The 19,690-nt window shown below is 39.9% G+C and overlaps 1 protein-coding gene and 1 long non-coding RNA gene across 2 annotated transcripts; one reads left to right on the top strand and one right to left on the bottom strand.

Annotated features, from left to right (window-relative positions):
- Nucleotides 1-3,427: 3,427 nt before the first annotated feature.
- Nucleotides 3,428-13,516, bottom strand: LOC119073138 (UDP-glucosyltransferase 2-like). Its single transcript, XM_037178435.1, has 7 exons — nucleotides 13,246-13,516; nucleotides 12,693-12,919; nucleotides 10,359-10,650; nucleotides 10,093-10,300; nucleotides 5,652-5,916; nucleotides 5,512-5,588; nucleotides 3,428-5,443 (listed from the first exon to the last, which is right to left on the bottom strand). The coding sequence occupies exons 1-7, from the start codon at nucleotides 13,359-13,361 to the stop codon at nucleotides 5,039-5,041; spliced, it is 1,590 nt and encodes a 529-aa protein (XP_037034330.1). The 5' UTR covers nucleotides 13,362-13,516; the 3' UTR covers nucleotides 3,428-5,038.
- On the top strand, nucleotides 7,833-16,359 carry LOC119073140. The gene is made up of 3 exons (XR_005087009.1): nucleotides 7,833-7,964; nucleotides 14,839-14,841; nucleotides 16,348-16,359. It is a non-coding gene; the product is annotated as an uncharacterized LOC119073140 (long non-coding RNA).
- Nucleotides 16,360-19,690: the final 3,331 nt, after the last annotated feature.

Genomic DNA, 19,690 nt, shown 5'->3' with positions numbered 1-19,690 from the left:
TATGTTAGTGATATTGTACTCGCTCCACCTGCGAGAAATCAGTACCAAGCAATCAAAGCCCGCCTTATCAAGCAATTCACTGCTACTGATCAACAAAAACTGAAGGCTCTCCTCGAAGAATTAACCCTCGGAGATATGAGACCCACGGATCTTTTACGTAAAATGAAAGCTCTCGCATGCAAGAAGGTAGGTGATGAATTCCTTCGCACCTTGTTTTTGCAAAGATTACCAACTACAATTCATACATTCCTCGCTACGAGTGTAGCACCTATAGAGGAACTAGCACAATTGGCAGATCAAATGTTTGAAGTTACTCAGTCTTCTTCTGTAAGTGTTCAAGAAGTCTCTAGTCCCTCAAACGACCTTCTCGACGGTTTAGTTAACGTTGTCCATAAGCTGGAAGACAAAGTCGAAACTCTCACACAGGGTTTTCGCAGGACTTGGAATAGTAGTGGACAAAAATCACGAAACCGATCGACGACGCCGGCCAAAGCGTCGAATGTTACACCAAATAAACTCTGTTTTTATCACAAACGTTTCGGATCCAAAGCCGATAATTGCTCTCAACCCTGTAGCTGGGTTAACAGAAAGTCTAAAGAAATCGGGCAGCCAGCAGTTCGTACACTCACTCAGGGCCCCCTCATTAATCGACTTTTTGTTACTGATAAAAACTCAAACAGAGATTTTTTGGTAGACACGGGCGCCGACATTTCTGTGGTCCCCCCAACGTCGAAAGAAAGGCTCAACGCTCCATGTCTGTTTAATCTCTTCGCAGCAAACGGCTCTAAGATTAAGACTTACGGAAGCAAATCTATAACGCTCAATCTCGGTCTTCGCCGACCGATAACTTGGTTATTTATCATTGCAGACGTGCAATCACCAATAATTGGCGCCGATTTATTAAAGAAATTTGACCTTTTAATCGATGTTAAAAATGGTAACCTAATCGATAACGTTACAACCTTGCCTATTCAAGGAAAAATCAAACAGGCTAGCATTGATATCCAAGTGAAATCTCTCACAAACATAGGAATCTATCATGAACTAGTACAAGAGTTTCCTTCGCTACTCGATCTTTCTTCTTTTAAAAACCCATTGAAGAAACATAACGTTCGTCATCAAATCGTCACGAACTGCCAGCCTATTTTTTCTAAGCCGCGCCGGCTTAACCCAGAAAAGCTTAAAGTAGCCAAAGCCGAATTCGACAGGATGCTCGAACTTGGAATTTGCCGTCCTTCAAAAAGTCCATGGGCTTCTCCATTACATATAGCGCCCAAGCCATCCGGCGGTTGGCGTCCATGCGGTGACTACCGCCGTCTTAACGCTCAAACCTTACCCGATCGTTATCCAATTTCTCATATCCACGATTTCAGTAATTTTTTGAATGGAAAGAAAATTTTTGGAGTAGTTGATTTGGTAAGAGCTTACAATCAGATTCCAATGGCTGATGAAGACATTCAAAAAACAGCTTTGATCACTCCTTTCGGACTTTTTGAGTTCCCTTACATGACATTCGGGTTGTGCAACGCCGCTCAAACTTTCCAGCGTTTTGTCAACTCCATCATTCAAGGACTCGACTTTTGCTTTGCGTATTTGGACGATATTTTAGTCGCATCAAGAGATGAACAAGAACACCTTGAACATTTAAGAATCTTGTTCGGTAGACTAAATGATTACGGTGTCGTAATTAATGTCGACAAGTGTGTGTTCGGTCAAAAGGAGGTACGTTTTCTGGGCTATTCAATCGACGTAAACGGAACTAAACCTTTACAATCAAAAGTTTCCTCGATTGTTAATTTTCCACTACCGGAAACAATCGACAAACTCAAACGTTTCCTCGGTATGATCAATTATTACCGTCGTTTTATTCCTAAAGCAGCTCACATGCAAATTCCATTGCTAGATTGTACGAAAGGTAACAAAAAGAACGACAAATCGGTAATTGAGTGGAACCCTGAGCGCCTCGGCGCATTCGAGCTATGTAAAAAGGCTTTAGCCGACGCAGCCTTGCTCGCCCATCCGTCTCCAGACGCGAAGCTCTGTCTCATGGTTGACGCATCCGACACTGCTATCGGAGGGGTGGTAAATCAATTAGAAAATAATCACTGGAAACCTCTCGCGTTCTTTTCCAAACGCCTTTCCTCAGCTGAACGAAAGTATTCAACATATGACCGGGAGCTGTTGTCAATCTACGCTTCAATTAAACACTTCCAAAATCTGCTGGAGGCGCGTACATTCACGATTTACACAGATCATAAACCGCTCGTTTTTGCTTTCCAACAAGCCAACGAAAAAGCAACTCCCCGTCAACTTCGACACCTCGATTTGATCGGTCAGTTCTCAACAGATATTCAACATATCTCTGGAGTAGATAACGTGGTTGCTGACACTCTGTCTAGGATCAACAGCATTTCCACAGTCTCACTGTCCAGCACTGTTGATTACAAACTCATCGCCTTAAAACAATTAGAAGATGAGGAGCTGATCCAGCTAAGGAAGCAAAAAACTAAATTAAAAATCCTCGATATTCAATTTCACGATATCATTTTGGCATGCGACGTTTCAACCACAGAACCTCGTCCATACGTTCCGTCAGAATTAAGGAAACAAGTTTTTGAAAAAGTTCATAACCTCGCTCATGCAGGGGTCAAGGCAACGCAAAAATTAATTAGCAAAAGTTTTGTATGGCCTTCAATGAGCAAAGACATCCAAGTCTTTTGTAAAAGTTGTTTAGCTTGCCAACGAACCAAAGTCAGCAAGCACAACCAAGCAGCCTTTGAGCAAATCAAAACGCCTAACGCTCGGTTCGAACATATTCATATAGATATCGTTGGAAGACTCCCGGAATCAGAAGGTTTTTCGTATTGTCTCACTATCATCGATCGATTTACTCGCTGGCCCGAGGCAATACCAATTCAAGACATGTCTGCTGAAACAGTAGCAAAGGCCATGTTTCTCAATTGGATCGCTCGTTTCGGAGTGCCCTTGAGGTTGACCAGCGATCAAGGCCGAAATTTCGAAAGTAGCTTATTCACCGAGTTAAATAAACTGCTTGGGGTCCAAAAATTCCGCACTACTGCTTATCACCCTCAAGCTAACGGAATTTTAGAAAGATGGCACCGCACACTTAAAAATTCAATCAAGTGTCACGGAAACATTCGCTGGACAGAAACACTTCCAACAGTTTTACTCGGTCTCCGTTCAGTAATTCTGCAAAATGTAAACGCATCTCCAGCAGAGTTAGTCTATGGAACAAATTTGCGTCTTCCTTATTTTTACTTCGACAAAATCAAGCCCAGCCTAGTCTCAAATGCTTCAACATTTGTCGAACGATTAAAAGATGCAATGGCTGAAATCAAACCCATTCCATCTTCTAATCATAACAAACAAAACGTTTTTGTACACAAAGACATGTCTTCATGTACTCACGTTTTTGTCCGGTCGGACGGGGTTAAAAAAGCGCTCCAGCCGACCTATACCGGCCCATTCGAAGTAATTTCACGAAATGAGAAGTTTTTCACAATCAAAATTGGAAAAATTAATAAGGTAATTTCAGTTGACCGTTTAAAACCTTCATTTGATTTCAATGAATGTGTTTCGGTGAAAAAACCACTTAAAAAGAAAGTACGTTTCGCTAAAAATCATTAAACACATCAACTGCTATAAACATAAAATTTTACAGCAAATCGCATTCATCCTACTGAAATTCTCTCATCTCATCCTTTCTACAAAAGTCTGTGGTACGAGTAACACACTACACACTACTTCAGCAAAATTTTTATTCAAAAAATCCTACAAGTCATCGTGCTTTTCACTTGCAACCAAGTCATGGCACCAAATAAGAAACTTACCGAAAACCCGGAGTGGCTCAACGCATTACAGCAAATTTTAAGGAATCAAGAGTTGGCAATCCGTGAAATCCGTATAATCGCCATGGAAAATCAACAATTTTTGCGCGGCATGCGCAATAATCCAATTCAGTCTACCAATCCGACTCAAACGCAACGCAGTTCCGGTCAATCATCTGTACCAGGTCAGCCTTTCTCAGCCAATCCATCATTTTCGGCTAGTCAAACGTCGCATCCCAGGCAATCGTCAGCAAAAAAATCGCCAATCAGTCGTTCAACGTTCAGTGCAGAGAACACGTGTTTCGGTTAGGCAAGCATCGGTCGCCGTTCGTCAAGCAGCCATTCCAATCAAGCGCCCGACAAGACCGTCAGCCCAACCCGGTCGATTTTGCTGGTTTCACCGACAATTTGGTCGAGCCTCAGTGAATTGCCTACCACCTTGCGATTTTGTCGATCACATGACACAGCAGCAGTCCATGCGTAACCTGGCAACAATTCAGGTAACACCAACATCACATCCGCATCAACCGACCGTACCGATCATCGCACCAGCATTGGAAGCTCCGGCTCAACATACGTTTTCACCGCCAAAACCGACGCCAAGCACATCGGATCAAAAAGCGCCTGAAAAGTCAACCGCTATGGAAATAGTCAATGCAGCCACATCCAAAGTGGAATCCCGTTTCCCGTTGGAACGCTCTTCGAAAAGAGGACCCTCTTTCTCATCATCCGATTCTGGGCCCGAGTCACCGAGCAAAGCACAAAAACCAGACGATTGGAACGCACCGGAGGATAAAAACGACGAAGAAAGTTCATCAAGTTCATCATCCAGCTCTGAAGAAGAGAACGAAGAAAACAAATAAATTCTAGCCTTTCTCGCTACAAATTGTCTGCTTCAAATGAAAAATTTTCAATAAATTTTTCAATTCAGCACAGATAAACACAAAGTTTTTTCTTTTCTTCTCCTCAACGCTTCTTTAAAAGGGGGAATCCTGTGGCAGCACTACATCTCACATCGGACGCACTCATCATGCGTATTAAGTTTAGTTAAAGTTTAGCAACACTGCATGTCATTATCAGCTGACAATTGGACTTTGGATATCTATTGTCTTATTTTGCATGTAAACATTACCGTATAAAACCAAGTGCTTTTCATAAATAAAATTATTCCTTCTTGTGGATTCAAGAAACTAGTTTATTCTAATATCTTCCCACAGTGTCTTAGGCTTTGACGAACCGACGAGCACTTTGAGCAGATACAAACCAAACTTGGTGATGTTCCATGCAATGATGAATAGCGCAATTGAAATGACAGCAATTATGTCGTACGAATTTCCGGCAATGAATCCGAGCCGCAAAACTGGAGACTTTAGGTAGTCGCAGTTCGGATTTCGAATTAACCATTCCGCCCACCAAACGGCCCTTTCGAGTGGCTTCTCCTTCTGATCCTTTAACCGTGTTGCCAGTTGCTTCGCATTAACGTAGTATTTTGAATTTTCAAGCACTTTTCGCAGGGTGTCGACAACCATTTCGGTTGATAGAGTTCCGAAGTCGACCTGCTCGGCAACACCTTTCTCAATGGATTTTAAAATATTCTGAAAAAATTAGAAGAATTTAAAAAAAAATAGAGAATTGAAGTCAAAAACAAGGTGTTGGACTTTACCCCATGCTGATCAAATGCAAAGGGAACGCCAACCATTGGAACACCTCTCCAAATCGATTCGAATGTACTCAGCGAACCTGTCGAATCACAGACGAAAGCTACACCTCAAAAAGCGATAAGGAGAGAGTGGCGAAAATTACCTGAGTGTGTAATAAATGCTCTAATTTTCGTGTGATTCAGAATGTCCGATTGTGGAAGCCATGACCGAATGAAAACATTTTCCGGTAGTTTGAAATCGACGATTGGCTTTTCATATTTCCAGAGGAAGTTGAAGTCTGGGAATTGTGCGAAAGCATCCAGAAAAATTTTCTTTTTTTCCAGACTCATTGCACTCGATGGAACGTTCGACCCAAGTGAGAAAAATACCGACCCCTTCTTGCCGGATGCAATGATTTCTTCGAGATCCTAAACGGAAAATTAATTTTTGTTTTCTTGAGAATTCTCTAAAAAAAAGAGTTTGGGCATAAAAGAACGAAGAACCGCCCCACCAAGTGAACCGTGATGTTACAGTTTAACATACGAAATCCAGTTACAGTTTATTGGGACGCGAAATTGTGAGACCTTAACACCCCTTTACCGAGCAATTATAAGTTCAATCTGGACTAAGGTAGTGGTGAGAAAATGTCATACATAATCGAATTAGATTGGTAGCAGCACGAAATTTCGAGAGATTGTTAAAGTGGAGGACATATTTGATGGAACACTTTATGTCAGTTTTTTCGTGGTTTTTAACTTCGCAATATTTAACCTGTTACCGGCGGCAAGCATATGACCAGTATTATTATCGGGTCTATTACTTCCATCGATCGAAGTATTTTTAATTGGCAAATTTCAATTCTTGTACTTCAATTTTTTAACAAGCATTTTGCTATATAACTGACCATATTATCCAGAGCTTGTCATTATTTTTGTCGTCAGTAATCAGTATCGATAACAGATGAATATGAATAGCCGTATGTGATAATGAGATATCAGGATGGACTGGCAACTATTGACTTGAATGCATTTCCACAGTTTGTTGATTTGCAAACGAAGACTGTTCATTATACTGCGATAAGCTCGGAACCGATCGATTTGAAACGGAAGGTAGAGCAGTGGTTTATCGAAAACTTTGATCTTTCGAACAGAAGAGCCCGCAATGAAATTGCCATTTATTTGGAATTTTTTGGCCGTTTCGAATTGAGTCATCAAATCGATTTGTACAATCTGACGCAATATATGAGAGACGAATCACTCGTTCTGGGTAATTTGGATTCGTCGGACAATGAAATCATTTTATTAAACGTTGAAAACAGCCACTAGACGAGAAACTAGAATTAACCAAACCTAATTATTGATTCTATGCCGAGATCGATTTTAAGTACAAATCTGTTCAAATTCAATTAATTTTACTTTATCATGATGACAGTCGCGCTAAATTATAAGTCTTAAGTCTGAACAAAAATGGAAAGTTCAGAAATTTTTTGAATTTTTGTCACTACGTTAAGTTGCGGAAGGATCGTCCGATCTGGATGAGTAATTTGTCTATCGAAGTTCTATTTTATCCCCACGGGAGAGAAAGTGTCATTCGACCAGTCATCAAGAAAACGCAATTTTGTCATGGCCTATTGAGGTGATTGCCTTAATGGCAAAATACGACGCGCACATGAAAAAAAAACGTTTGATGTGTTGAGCAAGGCCTTCTGAAACGTGGAGAAATCATTTTTCTGGAAACGTTTGTCCTCAGATTTTCAACATTACAGAGTTTTTAGGGACAAAGGCCGTCAAATTTTTCCCACCTTCCACCCAGATAGGGTAAAGGGGAAAATTTGTCTCCATCACTTCTTCCAGAGAAGGTACTGGTCGAAATGGCGTTAAACCTTAGACTAATCATACCTAGACAGGAATTACGTACGGCGAAAAGTGGCCCCTACATCAGTTTGTATAATATTCACATTATAGGCGTTGACTATTTTGATAGTTGTCAATTTTCCATGTTGTTGTTTTTCGCGTCGCGACGTTTTGATTTTTAATTTTGTTTAAACAATTTAAATATTCAATTCAATTCAATCATTCAAATTAAAATATGGTGCATTGTACCATGTAAGAGGCAACAAATGTTCATTTTTCCGGTATAATTTTGTGCGCAGAGACCGTTTTTCCGAATTATTTGTGTGACGACAGGTATATTCAACAAATTTATAAATTATGGACCCTGATTAGCGTATTTACAGCCTTTCCAATGTTAATAATCGGTTAATAATCTATAGAGATTTTTGATCAATTTCGATGTAATTCAATGTTCGACTAATACAATCATTTTAGTAGGCACATTGAAATTCTACGCGCTAATTTTGGTGGGCAAATTAGTAGGAAAAAACTCACACTATCAAATAATTCGTATGTGATGTAGGGGCCACTTTTTTTACGTAATTTTGTTCGTAATTTCCTCTCTAGGTATAATTACTCTAAGCGTTAAACAATACACAATTGATTGAAAGTTGTTTTGCTTGGAATCGATAAATGAAAACTCCGAGAATTGATCTGGGCACTATGAAAGAAGATGGATCGATCGAATTCCCGGACACAACAGTCTACAACGACGGCCAGTCCTTAAAAACAAAATGGTTCCACAACCCAATCGTCTGCTGAACTATTATTCCAAACATCCAACGAACACGGTCTTGAACACAGCTAAAGCATTCATAAGGCGAGGCTTCACTCTCAGCCATGCGACGTTCCATCAAGACAACAAGTCGACCATAAAAAAGATTTTGGATAAAAACAACGTTCCAACCGAACTGTCTGAACGGCTGATACACCAAATTTGCCAAACAATGTCGAAGAAACAACCTGGTCATAGTTCGAGCAACCCACTGAAAACTAGAACCGAAGGAGAACTGACCCACGCGGACCGAGACACGTCGGTTGAAGGATCACCAACACCAATAACCAGCGCGACCGTCATTGACACTACGATAACACCGAGCACTCTGCCCACAAACAAAACGTCAGTTCGCTGGTATGACCTACGTCAAAGGACTGACCGAAGTTCACACTAAACAAGTTCAAAAGTACACACCGGAACTAAAAATAGCACCAAGGCCGTTCAACAAAGTGTCAATTTTCTCGAACATGAAACAAAAATTGACGCCAGGACAATGCTCGAAGGTAGTCTACAACATACCCTGCAAAAACTGTCCAGGTGGTTATGTGGGTTGTACGTGCCACCGGTTAAACGACCGGACAAAAGAACACAAAACGGACCTCAAGAACATGCGAAAGAACAATATGAAGACAGCATTGGTTCACCATGCATATGCAAAAGGCCACCAATTCGACATTGACAACAAAGAAATTCTGAAAAAGGTCCGATCAAAAAGAACGATCAACATTCACAAAGCAAACCAAATTATCCGGAAAGGCAACTCAGCAGTGAACTTTAGAAAAGATGCCATCCACGTATCACCGGTCTTCTATAATCTCATCCGTAATAGAGTGTTATGATGAAAGAGAAGAAGACATTTTGACAAGTACCCCAAGGCAAGTTAAAATAAACTGGTCTTCTATCCTCTCGCTCTCAACGTACCACGTTGAAAGAGAAGCAAATACTTTGACAAGTACCCCAAGGCAAGTTATAATAACTAGTCTTCGGTTTTCTCGCTCTGATCCAGTCTATAGCGGGAAACGTCAACGTGTAAGCCCAACAAGAAACCTTGCGACCGTGGTGAATATGGAACAGATGTTTAGTGACAGGTGAAATGCCACAACGACAACAAAAATAAAACGTAAAACCGATCAGTGCAATGTTATTGTAACAAATTTAACCGAAAACAGTTTTGTCAGTAATTTAGTAGTAAAGTAAGTTTACGAAAAACGAAATTTCACAACATTGCTTCTAAGTAATTGTCGCATTGTGTGATATTTTCAACCTTGAAAATGACTGTTATACAGTCGAAAGCTTGGTAATAAATTACACAGTGCCCAGATCAATTCTCGGAGTTTTCATTTATCGATTCCAAGCAAAACAACTTTCAATCAATTGGATAACTAAACGATAAACAATATAACACATAAGCAAAAACAGTACAAAAGTTTGAATTGAGATCTTTCCCTGTTAAAAATAAAATTCTTAAAAGTTCGAAATACGTAGTCTCACGGTCTCAAGTCACATATATTTTGAGACCACGAGAGTACGCATCTCGAACTTTTGAGACTATCATTTTCACGAGGGTTCAGAGAGCATTCCTGAGTTCAAGTAAAGAAGAACGTCGCAGAATGATCTTCTGTCACTGCGTTCGTTACCTCTCCCAGGGCGAGAACTGTAGGATTCTGAACTTTCGAGATTATCGAGATGGTGGTAAGATGGTTTCTAAAATTCCAATGTCCACAATCTTCCTAAGGCGAGAAGGACTTTCATTGCTTCTGATGAAATTTCAAGATTCGTTAGAATTTTTGAGTTCAGAATGTTTCACCATTAGCGAGTTGTTTCGACCGACCCTATGTCCGTCTTACGCTCGGGCATAAGTTTTTATATACTTGTCCACTTAGTCCATAAACATTAGAAGTGCAGTATCACTCGGTTTTAGCTGTATCACTTACCTTTGGCAGCGGCTTTGGATCTTTAACATGTAAACCAGCCACTTGTATAACATTTTCGGGCAGCGGTTGTGTTGTGTCGAAAACCGGTGTTGTACTCACAAACGCAAGCGCTGTACGTTGCTCCAACTCACTTGCCGATGGTAAATCAGAACCATATGCTTCTTTCATGATCTTATCAACCTTCGGAATGTAATCGTATCTCCAGTTGCTAAAACAGAGACATTTGCGAGTTGCCTTCAACAAGGGAACCTTAGTCTAATACTTACTAATACGACAAGATGTGTATGAAGAAATTGTAAGCCTTCTGCACGAAATTCAGATCGCCGTGATAAGGAAGGGCATAGTGTGGAATGTATGCATAGTAATGATGGCCACCGATGTATTCAGTCAAATATGGCGGATGGCTGAAGGCAGTGACCGATATTATGGGTGGATATTGGAATTTATGCGCAAATCCAAGCAAGCAACCGCCCAGCGTCATGTCATTTATAATCAAATCAAATTTGAAGTCATTCGAATATTCTAGTAATCTCCGGAAGGCGGCGCTTTTTACGATGTCTGAGGAAAGAGATTTCTCATTTCAATACTTATTAGCGACTCGTCCAATGGACTCTTGAGCAACAATGGTCAAATTTTGGATGGACTGGTTGTTTGCTTATAACTCGGGAAATGTGAAAGATGGATCGTTGATCGGGTAGTGACTATTAAATAGTTAGCGAACTCATCGTTTTGAGGAAAGCTAACGGCAGAAATAGAAAAGAATGGAAAGGATTTCTCGCAAATATCTTCGAACGTACCGGCGTTACAGTGACCAGAGACACTTGAAATGAGAGTCATAGGGGACATCAATGAAATTTAAGCATGAGTTCGCTTCACCTGTTTTTCATCTGGAATGTGTCAACCATTGGTGTTGTTGTTGTAGTTAGTTGAGAGTCGACAAGACCAACGGTTAACCGCGGTTGAGTCATTCGTACTTCACACCTTAATCATTCTGTTTTGTTTGTTTGAGTGAACCAATTCTAGCAAATTCATGTCCGAATATCGCTGACGTATTGGTTCATCGTGCATAACTCTTGGCAGATAGTTTTAGGGTCTTGTGAGTAGAAGTGAAGAAACATGGAGCAATAAGTCAACGGTACCGAAGAAATAGAAATGAGATTTCGTGAAATATATTTGCGACTTTCTTACGATCGTACGGTCACTATCTCACTGATGGCAACTACTCAATCTCGTGGTTGAGAATAAATCCCAAGCGGAGTGCGATTTCAGCTTAATGCAACGTCATGTAAACCAGGCAGGAGCAGAGGTGGAAAATACGTTCAAGGGAGGGACCTAAATCCCGTTTTAATCGTTTACGTATTCGTTTCATGCATTTGTATTAGTAAGCGTTTTGCACAAAATCAAAGACCTACTTATGAATTTAGGTCCCTCGTCAATATCGACTGCTATTGCCTGGGTTACTTTACTCTGCCGTGGTAGTTAACATGATAGTTAAACAAAGGTCGGCGAATCAAACACAAAGTTTTTCATATGTGCGAGCTGTAATCAACCGTTTTTCTCCACGAAACAAAACATCAATTTGTTACACAATTTCTGAAAACAAAAACAAAGATAACAGTTCCGAAGAGAAAATTTCTTTTGACGAGGGGAGAAAATAGTCATTTTCTCCAGAGAACTGTCATCAGACAAAACGTCATTGGCTGCACGCACGAGTTGATAAAATAAAGCTATTCATAATTCATACCGCACATATATGAAGAATGAATTCTTATACAAGCAGTGTGAATAATAATATTTATCACATACGCGCGGTGTTCGGATGTCAAAATTACTTAACTAGAAGTTTAATTCAAAAATTACACTTCAGTTATATATTGTTGTCTCGTTTTCGCTTATGTGATAAAACAGAGTACACGCTTGTCACTATCGGTCTCGGCAAGCCTCGACTTCTTCGTGACAAGTGTGTAATATATATTATCACATATGTGCGATATTCGGATGTCAAAATTACTTAACCAGAAGTTTACTTCAAACATTACACTTCTGGTCAATGTTGTTGTCTCGTTTTCGCTTATGTAATAAAATAGAGTACACACTTGTCACTATCAGTCTCGGCAAGCGTCGACTTCTTCGTGACAAGTGTGCAATATATATTTTTCCACTCAGAATACGCAATGACAAAATAGCACTTTGTTGACATTTTGTCTGATGACAATTCAGGCTAGAAATTTTAAACTCTCTCTCTCTCTCTCTTTTCAAATGGAAATTTTCTTACCTAAATTGTCACTTTGTTATCGAACCGATTTTTTAATTTCGTGGAGAAAACTGTTATTCAGGCTGTGAACGCATGAAAAACGCTGTGAACGCATGAAAACGCTGCAATCGCATTAAAAACGTTGCAATCGCATTAAAAACGCTGTGTTCGCCTCAGAGAAAATATGAAATACTCACCGTTTGCGCTATAACAATGGAAAAGAGAGAATGTTTTCATTGTTATTTCGAAAACGGTGAATAAACGGTGCCATTCACGCTCATAAAGATTGAATTGAGAAGTCGGGACGATAAAAACGTCTAAGAAGAAGACAAAATCGAATACTTACCGCGACACATGGTCAAGCTGTACTCGGTAAAAAAATTGGGTTCCGTAATCGGCGTTGCAATTTCTACAAAATTGAAAAAGCCTTGCACAACATCATCATATGCTTCGTTGTACAGTTCACTCATAACCAAATAGTGAACGTTTTTCTGTGGATTTTTTTCGGTATCTGCCGTTACGAACGTTACGTTGTGTCCACGGGCTGCTAATGCATTGACCAGAGCACTATTCCTATATTGAAAGCGATGCTTTTGAAAAACGCGATTTTATGACCCAAGTTTTCTAAAACTTCGAGTTTTTGGAGTTGTACAAATTGTTGTAATTTTCAAGGTTGTATATGAGAAGGTTACGCCGATCGCCATTATTTCACTGGAGTTGTATCGCAAAAAAAAACTATGCGGCTATCGGTAACCCTAAGTGCATTAGAGTACGAAATTTCAACTGAACTGAAATTGCTCTACAATTTTGTATGAAAATTAGAGCAAAGTTCTGTGGAATTTTGCGCTAATGACACCAGTGATCGGCTGACCATAACAGATTAATATCATGCAACTCACCAAAAATGATGACTGGGAGAAGAGATACCATTCAAATACAGAATATTTGCACCGTTCGAAATATTCGAGGAAAACACCACGAAGATGATAGCGATGAACTGATTTTTGCTGAACATTTTTTTTATTACAGGTCAACTACAGCTCTATTAATAGCTCTATATAAATAAAAACCAAGATGCTCTGTGCCACAGTAAATAATTCGTACAAAAATTTTAATTTGTACCAATTTATACAGTTTGTATACACGATTTGATAGCACCGTATCATCTAATCGGCAACTCACCGACTGATATGAAACATTATCTCATTTAAACATATATCATTGTTAGTACAGTAAATTGGAGCAGACACGAAATAGGTAGCAGCAATGTCGGCATTGTAAACCATTTTATAATCAACGAAACCGTAATTTTTAATGTGATGGTTACGTCACGTTTTGTATATACACAGTATGTATGGTAACTTCTTCATTTGTGAAATGAACTATCGTATAATATAAGAGTGGTGACAGTTAATTCGCGTATGAAAATAGAACATTTTTCATTGGTCTGCAAAATCCTTGAAAAATTATATCAGTCCCTCAAAAAGGGAATGTGACGCAAGTTTTCATAATGTAGTGTAATCTTCTTCTGCCTCGCTTGATTTTTTGCCTACGACTAATGTATGCAAAAATATTGCTGATTCTTAGTTGTTTAATATTAATTTAGGTTATGGTTTGTTGAAATTGGAATGAAATCATGGCCCTACGTTAGTGAAGGGCCGTGACGCAAGTCCGTTCACACTGAAAAATTTGACAAAAAATTTTTTCCGCAGGACTGAGGAACATATATACACGAACTTTTTGACTTTTCCCCCTTTGCTCCTACTACCCCCAAAGTATTTTATTCGTAATCTGGGCGTCTATACGAGTTCAACGAGCTATCACACGCCTCATAAGGTTAAAGATTGGCCGAGATATTAAATTTCAAAACTTGGAAATTTGCAGAAATTTGTATGAAGAATATGCTGACTTTTGATACGATTCAGAGACATCCGGCACATTTTCATCACTGATGTGGTTAGATCTCTTTAAAAAAAATGTATACATAGTCCAGCATTTTGAGCGATAAGTGAGTAAGTGAGTAAGTTGTTTCCATTTAAGGCTCGTCGTTGGGATATGACAGGACAATTTCACGAAAACAGTGTCACAAAAATTCAACGAAAAATTCAAAGAAATTCACGTCTGATGCTTTCCATTGCATTTGTGCATAGTCTCTTTAGGTCGCCAAGGCATATTTGAACCCTAGAACACTTTTTACTCAATGCAAAAACTTTTTTTTTGTTTTGTCGCGACAAAAACACAGAAAATATTTCGACATAGCTGTGACTGTGTGTAGAATAAATGTTTGCTGTGTTCACTTCGGCTGTGGCATATTTTTATTCAAAAAAGTGTCGGACATTTTATAAACAAGTCGTCAGAACAGTCGGAGCATTTGCTTCGACTGAGCCCCGTACGACTCGTAAATCTATTTCGTCCGTTACCATAATACGTCCTTAGCCCTAATACGCCCGTAACCCTAATACTCCTGTAACACGTATGCGTCCCATTCCAAGATTGTGCGAAAATTTTGTTAAGAAGTTACCTGTGTATCGATCAGGTTCCCTCAAATTCAAAAATTCTGCGATACGACGTGGCATTTTGTAAAATTTAGTTTTACCGATCACTTGTACACTGCATTTCCTATTTTGGTAATTAAAGAAAAATCGATTTGATTGTACGAGGCCGCAGATTCTCGTACTGCTTCACGACACAAACCAATGGTTCAGCTATAGCAAAACCATTCGGCTTGGGCCTCGAGCGATTTAGTGGCATTTACCTCAACGTAACTGACCGGTTGATGTCAAATGGCATTGTCAATTGTAAGAATAGTCGATAGTTCGTGGCATCTGCAAACACCAAATATACCGACTATGTAAGCAACCTGTGTCACTCAACGGAGACCTCAGGGATTGTAAATTCGACAGTATGAAACACACACACGAGATTCAATTTTTGCTTTATTGGTCCAATCTTCCGTGGTGTAAAGCGACACTTCAAATTTCTGTGTAAATAACAATAATGAGTAAACAAAAGGCTCATGATAGCTGAATATAACAAGCTTGCTTACATTTTAGTATTCCCTTCGGCAATTCAAACTTAACTAGCAAAGTGCGTATCTTGTGTGTGTAGCTGTAACTGTAGATAACCTAACTTTATAATGCGCCTCAATCATCAATCGTATTATTCTTACTCTTTGCAGCTCATCAGCTTGCCAACAATTTGCACTGATTGAGTTTCTCCTCGATACGACGTAAACTTTAGCCTTTAATAATAAAATTTTACGTAAAACCTCTCGCACATGGTGGAAAACTATCATCAATTCATCCTCACCCTCTACAACACACTTCGCACTTAATTAAATGTGAGCTTTTTGCAACACCGCCAAAGACTGTCCCAAGCCAGTTTGAAAAAGAGTGGAGGGAATGAAGTTTAACGAGGACGTAGCAGTAGATAAGATAGGATTAGATAGATCAATCTTAAGGTTGAATGAATCGTGAGCTGGAAGCCGAAAGAATTGGGGTTAAGGGACCAACGTTGAGGTGAAACAACACGATCAGGAAGCCAAAGGATAGAACGATCCCAGAATTCTTATTAGCTACTAGGTTAAGCTTTTAAAGGACGAATAACCTTTTGCTCAGATAGGTTCAAAAGAATGGGCAAAGCTTTATGGAAAAGAATGTTCAAAAAGAGTAACACTACCCCGTCGGGCACTGTGCACTTTGATAGGCACTGTGGTCCCGGTACGTGCAGAAATGCGCGGGTCAGAGCTCGGGGATTACCGGGGGCGAGCAAAGTAAAGCTTTCATACTCACCAACCCGCAGTAGCAAGCGTGGTGTTTTAATGCTAAAAACCTTCAAACGAAGCCACAACGAATTATACATTGCCACATATAATGCCAGAACATTGTCGTCAAGACAAAAAATGCAAGAAATGGAAGAAGAGCTAGAAAAGATAAAATGGGATGTTGTGGGAGTGAGCGAAGTGAGAAAACCAGGAGAGGAATGCCTGAAATTACAATCAGGGCATACATTCTTCTACCGAGGAAGTGACAGTCAGATGCTGATGCACGGTGTCGGATTGTTCATAAACAAGCGGTGGTCGGATCGCATAATTCACACGAAAAGCATATCCGATCGAGTGATATACGTAAGCCTGAAGATAAATAACAGATACAGTGTCAAATTAATTCAGGTTTACGCACCCACGTCCACCCATGATGACGAAGAAGTAGAAAGATTCTATGAAGATGTCGAGAAAGCTCTGGACGAAAACCCTTCACATTACCAATATCTAATCGGTGATTTCAATGCGAAGCTGGGAAAACGAGAAGAAGACTCCGAAGTTTCTGTTGGTAGTTTTAGCAACGACCAAAGAAATGAGCGTGGAAATACTTTACTCAACTTCTTACAGCAACACAATTTGTACGCAATGAATTCATTTTTTGCAGGAAAGCCTCAACGGAAATGGACTTGGGCTAGTGCAGATGGTGTAACGAAAAATGAGATCGATTACATCATAACTGGCTGTAAGTCAACCGTTAAGAACGTTACGGTCCTAAACAATTTTTCAACCGGTAGTGATCACCGAATGGTTCGTGCAAGAGTCACGTTAAATACCAGATTTCAAAGATCACAACTAGTTCAGAAAAGTGAAAGGATTGACGTACAACGGCTTTACACACAAAATGAAGAATTTGCTACGAAAATGACTGCCGAATTAGATAACGTCAACAATCAATGTGAAACATTGGACGAATTGAATACCAAAATCGTCGATACAATAATGGGTTTCATGAAATCCAAATGCAAATCCGTCCAAGGGAAAGAATCAAAACTCAGCAGAGAAACATTAGACCTGATCGCAAGCAGAGCAGAGTTGGTAAAAAACGGAGGACGAGATTCGGTGGAATACCGGAACCTGTCTAAAAGTATCAACAAAGCAAGGAGATCAGATGAAAGAAAATATAATGTCCAATTGGCTCAAAACATAATTGAAGCTAACTGCAATATGAAAGTCCTACGGAGAAAAATGACAAACGCCAAAAAAGAAATCTTCAAATTACGAGACAAAACAGGAACGATTCAAACGGATCGAAATGCGATATTAAACATTGCAACAGAATTTTATGAGAATTTGTTTTCTTCAGCAAGACAGAGCCCAACGGAAGAAACCGAAGATAGACCAATAATAAGAAACGTGGGATCGGAGGATATGCCCGACATAACTGTTGATGAAGTCAAAGCTGCAGTAGCCGAGATGAAAAACAAAAAGTCTCCCGGAGAAGATGGTGTTCCAGTGGAAGCCATTAAACTAGGTGGAGACTCATTATTAAAGGCAATCACGGCTTTGTTTAATCAATGTCTCCAATGGGAAGAAGTACCAGAAGCCTGGGAAAATGCGGTAATTACATTGCTGCATAAAAAAGGAGACATAACAAAGCTGGAAAATTACCGACCCATAAGCCTATTGTCAACACTCTACAAGTTGTTTATGAAAATCATTACGAAGAGGAACACTAACAAGTTCGACTTCTACCAACCTGTTGAACAAGCTGCTTTCAGATCTGGTTTCAGCACAAACGACCATTTGCAGGTGATGAGAACGCTTATTGAGAAGTGTCGTGAATACAACATCGACATAGTCTTGCTATTCATAGACTTCGAAAAAGCTTTCGATTCAGTGGAAACATGGTCGATATTGGACGCATTAGACGAATGTAGAGTAGACTCAAGGTACTCCAACACAATTCGATATGTGTACAAAAATGCTACTTCATGTATAAAACTTCATAAGAGCACGGAGAAATTCAGAATTGGCCGAGGTGTAAGGCAGGGTGACACCATTTCACCGAAATTATTCACGGCGATTCTGCACAGTATTTTTAGGAAGTTAAACTGGAGTAAAATGGGATTAAAGATAAATGGAGAGTACCTGAGCAATCTCCGCTTCGCTGATGACATTGTACCGATAGCAGCGAATCTAGGTCAGGCTCAGCTTATGCTACAACAGTTAAGTGAAGAGGCGAGCAAAGTTGGCCTCAAGATGAACTTATCGAAAACAAAAGTCATGACCAACATCGGGGACGATAGAGAAATCAAAATTGGTGACACTGTCATTGAACGAGTCGACAGCTATGTATATCTAGGACATAAACTGAAGTTAGGTCTGGACAACCAAACTGCAGAAATAAGACGTAGGATTGGTCTTGCATGGGCAGCGTTCGGAAAACTCAGACTAATTTTCAAAAGCAAAATGAATAATTGTCTGAAACGTAAAGTTTTCGACACTTGTGTCCTTCCAGTGCTCACTTATGGAGCGGAAACGTTAACTTTAACAAAAGCATCCGAAGATAAATTGAGAGTGACACAAAGAGCCATGGAACGGAGTATGCTTGGAATAACACTCAGAGACAGAATGACGAATCAATGGATTCGACAACAAACCAGGGTCGTTGATGTCATGGAAAGAATAGCATCTCTGAAATGGAGCTGGGCGGGACATATTGCAAGAAGGACAGACGAACGTTGGACCAAAAAGATCATGAACTGGCGACCATATAAAAGACGAGCTATAGGTAGACCACCAGAGAGATGGACAAACGGAATTAAGAATATTGCAGGTACAAACTGGCAGCAAATGGCAATGGATCGTACGAAATGGAAAGAAGTTGGAGAGGCCTACATCCAGCAGTGGATAGAAACAGGCTGAAAAAGAAGAAGAAAGAAGAGCTTTTTGCTCGTCAACGACTTTCGATAAAATGGTTTGTCTTTTCTCTTCATGCCGACCAAAGTCTAAAACTTTCCTGTCATATTATCGGGTAACATTGTCGCTGAATGTAATCTACTCAGTTCAGTGTTGTCATCAATGACCGCTTCACAACACGAGGTACAAATGGTCTCATAAGATTACAGTGCCGTGTGAAATAGCAATAGTGGAAATAGTGGGGCTAGGTTCGAAGATGAGCATATTCGGGTCGACCCTTCGTGAATTACGGCTGCCTAAGTGTTTTAAGGTCTTTTGGGGATATCTACGCCAAAATGAACGATGGTAATGTAAAATGTTGGAATTAAACGGCAACATATAGGTATTGGCGATACCGATCAAGGAAAAAAAAAGTTTATTCAAATCGGGTGAGTGGACCCTAGAAGTGAAAGACTACTCGGCCGTAAGTGTATTTTGCATACAACTCGAGTAAAGTTCATCCGATTTTCCTAATTTTTGTTTTATTTGTAAGGTAATCGATGGTCGAATAGAATTTTGTTGACAGAATTTTAAAGGCTCCTCCGTCTAAGGCCGCTACTTGGCCCTACGACTGTTCTGATGGCTCGTTTTTTACATTTCTGAAAGAAAGGTGAGGGTGAGTA

Source organism: Bradysia coprophila, unplaced genomic scaffold (assembly GCF_014529535.1).
Source record: "Bradysia coprophila strain Holo2 unplaced genomic scaffold, BU_Bcop_v1 contig_137, whole genome shotgun sequence".
Taxonomy (NCBI): domain Eukaryota; kingdom Metazoa; phylum Arthropoda; class Insecta; order Diptera; family Sciaridae; genus Bradysia; species Bradysia coprophila.
Note: the sequence above shows the minus strand (reverse complement) of the source record. Positions and strands in the feature narration are given on the sequence as shown.

Bases quoted from the DNA above. Each gene is read 5' to 3' on its own strand.
- LOC119073138 (XM_037178435.1), bottom strand. From the start codon at position 13,361: ATGTTCAGCAAAAATCAGTTCATCGCTATCATCTTCGTGGTGTTTTCC. The intron at 12,920-13,245 runs GTGAGTTGCATG...CTTTCAATATAG, and splicing joins TCTCCCAGTCATCATTTTTG to GAATAGTGCTCTGGTCAATG. The intron at 10,301-10,358 runs GTAAGTATTAGA...TCTCTGTTTTAG, and splicing joins ATACACATCTTGTCGTATTA to CAACTGGAGATACGATTACA.